The sequence below is a fragment of the Etheostoma spectabile genome, chromosome 7, assembly GCF_008692095.1.
Source record: "Etheostoma spectabile isolate EspeVRDwgs_2016 chromosome 7, UIUC_Espe_1.0, whole genome shotgun sequence".
Taxonomy (NCBI): domain Eukaryota; kingdom Metazoa; phylum Chordata; class Actinopteri; order Perciformes; family Percidae; genus Etheostoma; species Etheostoma spectabile.
This window is the reverse complement of record NC_045739.1, coordinates 17,115,939-17,118,490: the sequence shown is the minus strand read 5'-3', so window position 1 is coordinate 17,118,490 and position 2,552 is coordinate 17,115,939. Positions and strand designations below refer to the sequence as shown.

Genomic DNA, 2,552 nt, shown 5'->3' with positions numbered 1-2,552 from the left:
ACTGTTCAAATAAATCTACCATTAAAATTATAGACATTTTTTTGTCAGTGGGCAAACGTACAAAATCCGCAGGGGATCAAATCCGTTTTTCCCTCACTGTAACTACATAGACAAGTGAAGCAAAATAAAGTTTACTTTCAGTTTGTATTAATTTTCATCTTCTTGATCGCTATCTCTCATTACTCTGATTACATGACTGTTGTTTAAACATGCATGACAATAGACAAAATTCCCATCCCTCCAATAAAATCAGATACAGAGAATCTCCAATTGTTTCTGTGTAATTGTTTGCTCAGCCTGTTTGGAATTTGATAGATTTAATCAAAGAAACTTAATTTTGGAAGCAACATGAACAAAACCGTAGTTTGATTCCAAATGTTCACAAAATGTTTCTCATATCTGCTTGTAATGACATTACAAAAAAGCAGATTTAATATCACAGCTCCATTTTGCTAATCTTTTTGATTTGCAATTTCATGACAAACTATAATAACAATCTTTCCCGAAACGGTGGCTCTTTTTTATACACGACCAGTCTTTAACTTTTATTTTGGTTCAGCAAGAAATGTTGCATAAGACAGATGTGTCAAATTTTAAAAACCAATGGAAACAATTACCTGGTTCAACACAGCAACAACAGAATGATGTGTAAAAACAAATTGTTAAATGATAACCGTAGTGCTTAATCCTTCAAAAAAGAGAGGGAAGCTTCGGTAGTTCAGTGGTTATGAGTAAATAAGTGGAAAGGCCCACAGCCTTAGAATACATAGAAGGATATGTCTGAATGTAGGAAGGATTTGTGATGCACAGTGTATGATATTGACCAAGAGAGACACAGGGACAGACAGAGAAATATTGACTGAGTTAGACTGGACTGTGTGTGTGTGTGTGTGTGTGTGTGTGTGTGTGTGTGTGTGTGTTGGGGGGGGGGGTTCAGGATTGTTTGTGTGCTCAATATCACGCTCCGTCAAAAGCTGTAATATCTCTTCCATTTCATTAGTTGCTACATGAATGGACTTGACATCAATCAGTGCCCGCTCGGCTGATTGAAAGAGAAGTGCCTCGGCATCAGAGAACATCACGGAGCATCATGGAACGAGCTTGCAATTTGTAGGCCCCGATTGTGCAGTGCTAATCTGGAGAGCGGGAAAATAAACCACATCCCTGCTTATGTGCAGAATCTGTAATAATGGCAGAGTTGTACAAGTGTTTCCAAAGCATACACTGCAGTTTTATATAGATTAATGCATTTTTCCACATTCCTTCATGGTCCGGAACGCACCACACAGCATGGAGATGTTGGTTCTTGTTTTCAAACAAATTACAATGCATTGATAAAATAACTTGACATGGGTTTCACTGTGATAGATTAGTTATCCCAAGCAAGTTTCAAGTCCACGCAGTTTCATACCATGCTAATATGAATGGAAGCCAGTGGCTGTCGTCAGGGTAAGAAAAACCCTGTTTTAACTAAATAATTGCAGTTATGCAGCGTTGTGACTTAATTGCACAAGTTTTCTTTAAGATGCTCAAAGTGTATCCAAACTGTTGGAAGTATAGAGTACCAGGACGGTTTAATTTACCATATAGTAAATGTGTCATGGGGAGATGAACAGGGTGAGTCTCCATTTCAGTGAGGAAATGAGCAGTATTCGGTGGATCCTTACCAGAGTTGACAGTGCCGTCTTTGTTGATGGAGGCCAGAACACAGGGAACGCAAGTTTTCAGTTGAACCTTGTCACTGGTCAGTAGTTTGAGCTGCTGCGATGTGACTGGTGGAAAGCGATAGAACTGGAAGGTGAAGTAGATGTTGTCAGGCCAATCCGGACCAACACCCGCCGTTGGTATTCTGGCAAATGACAGAGGTTGATGATTATTCAGAAGATAATAATCGCTCATTGTGCAATATTTAAAAGTAACACGCCAATGCTGCATGGAACTAAAAGTCCAAGTGATTGATTTAGTACCTTGAATATTATCAATTTAACACTGCTGATTGAAACTGTGATGTTTTTATTACAAAATCTATGTGGGGAGTAGAGTGATGTGCATATCTAAAAATTAATGGTTGAAAAGGTCATTAAAAACCCGGAAGAGTAAATCACATTTCAGCTAATGATTTACCACAGACAATTCCAGGAAAGAAAAAAATCAAATATGCACACCGTCCTACCATAGCCGGTAATTCAGCTTTACAACTACTTAAAAGTAAAAACCCAGAACTTAGGTGGTAAATCACACATTAAAAGTGGATATAAATTGGACTGCTGATTGAGTAGGTACAAACTCAGCTCAACACCTTTGATTCCTTACGCAGTAAGTGGATAGCTTGGCTCCTTCTTAAAACTAAAGGCAGCATGAAAACTAGTTATTAGATCTGTGAAGGACAGGATGTCATGTCTGTTTGAGTCAAAAATAGTGGTTGGATTATTTCATTACTAAGGAAACCATGTCTGTTTGGTATGACTCCTTCTGGTGATGTGTACTCCTTTTCACACAAACACCACCCTCTGAGTGTGATTTCTCACACACACACACACACACACACACAA

General features: G+C 38.5%; 1 protein-coding gene across 4 annotated transcripts in view; it reads right to left on the bottom strand.

Annotated features, from left to right (window-relative positions):
* nphp4 (nephronophthisis 4) overlaps window positions 1–2,552 on the bottom strand; it is a 161,331-nt gene that overhangs the window by 57,201 nt on the left and 101,578 nt on the right. For all 4 annotated transcript variants that reach the window (XM_032519956.1, XM_032519960.1, XM_032519959.1 and 1 more), the window contains exon 16: window positions 1,668–1,849. In XM_032519956.1, coding sequence (XP_032375847.1) covers window positions 1,668–1,849 — 182 coding nt within the window. The remainder of the gene's footprint in view (window positions 1–1,667; window positions 1,850–2,552) is intronic.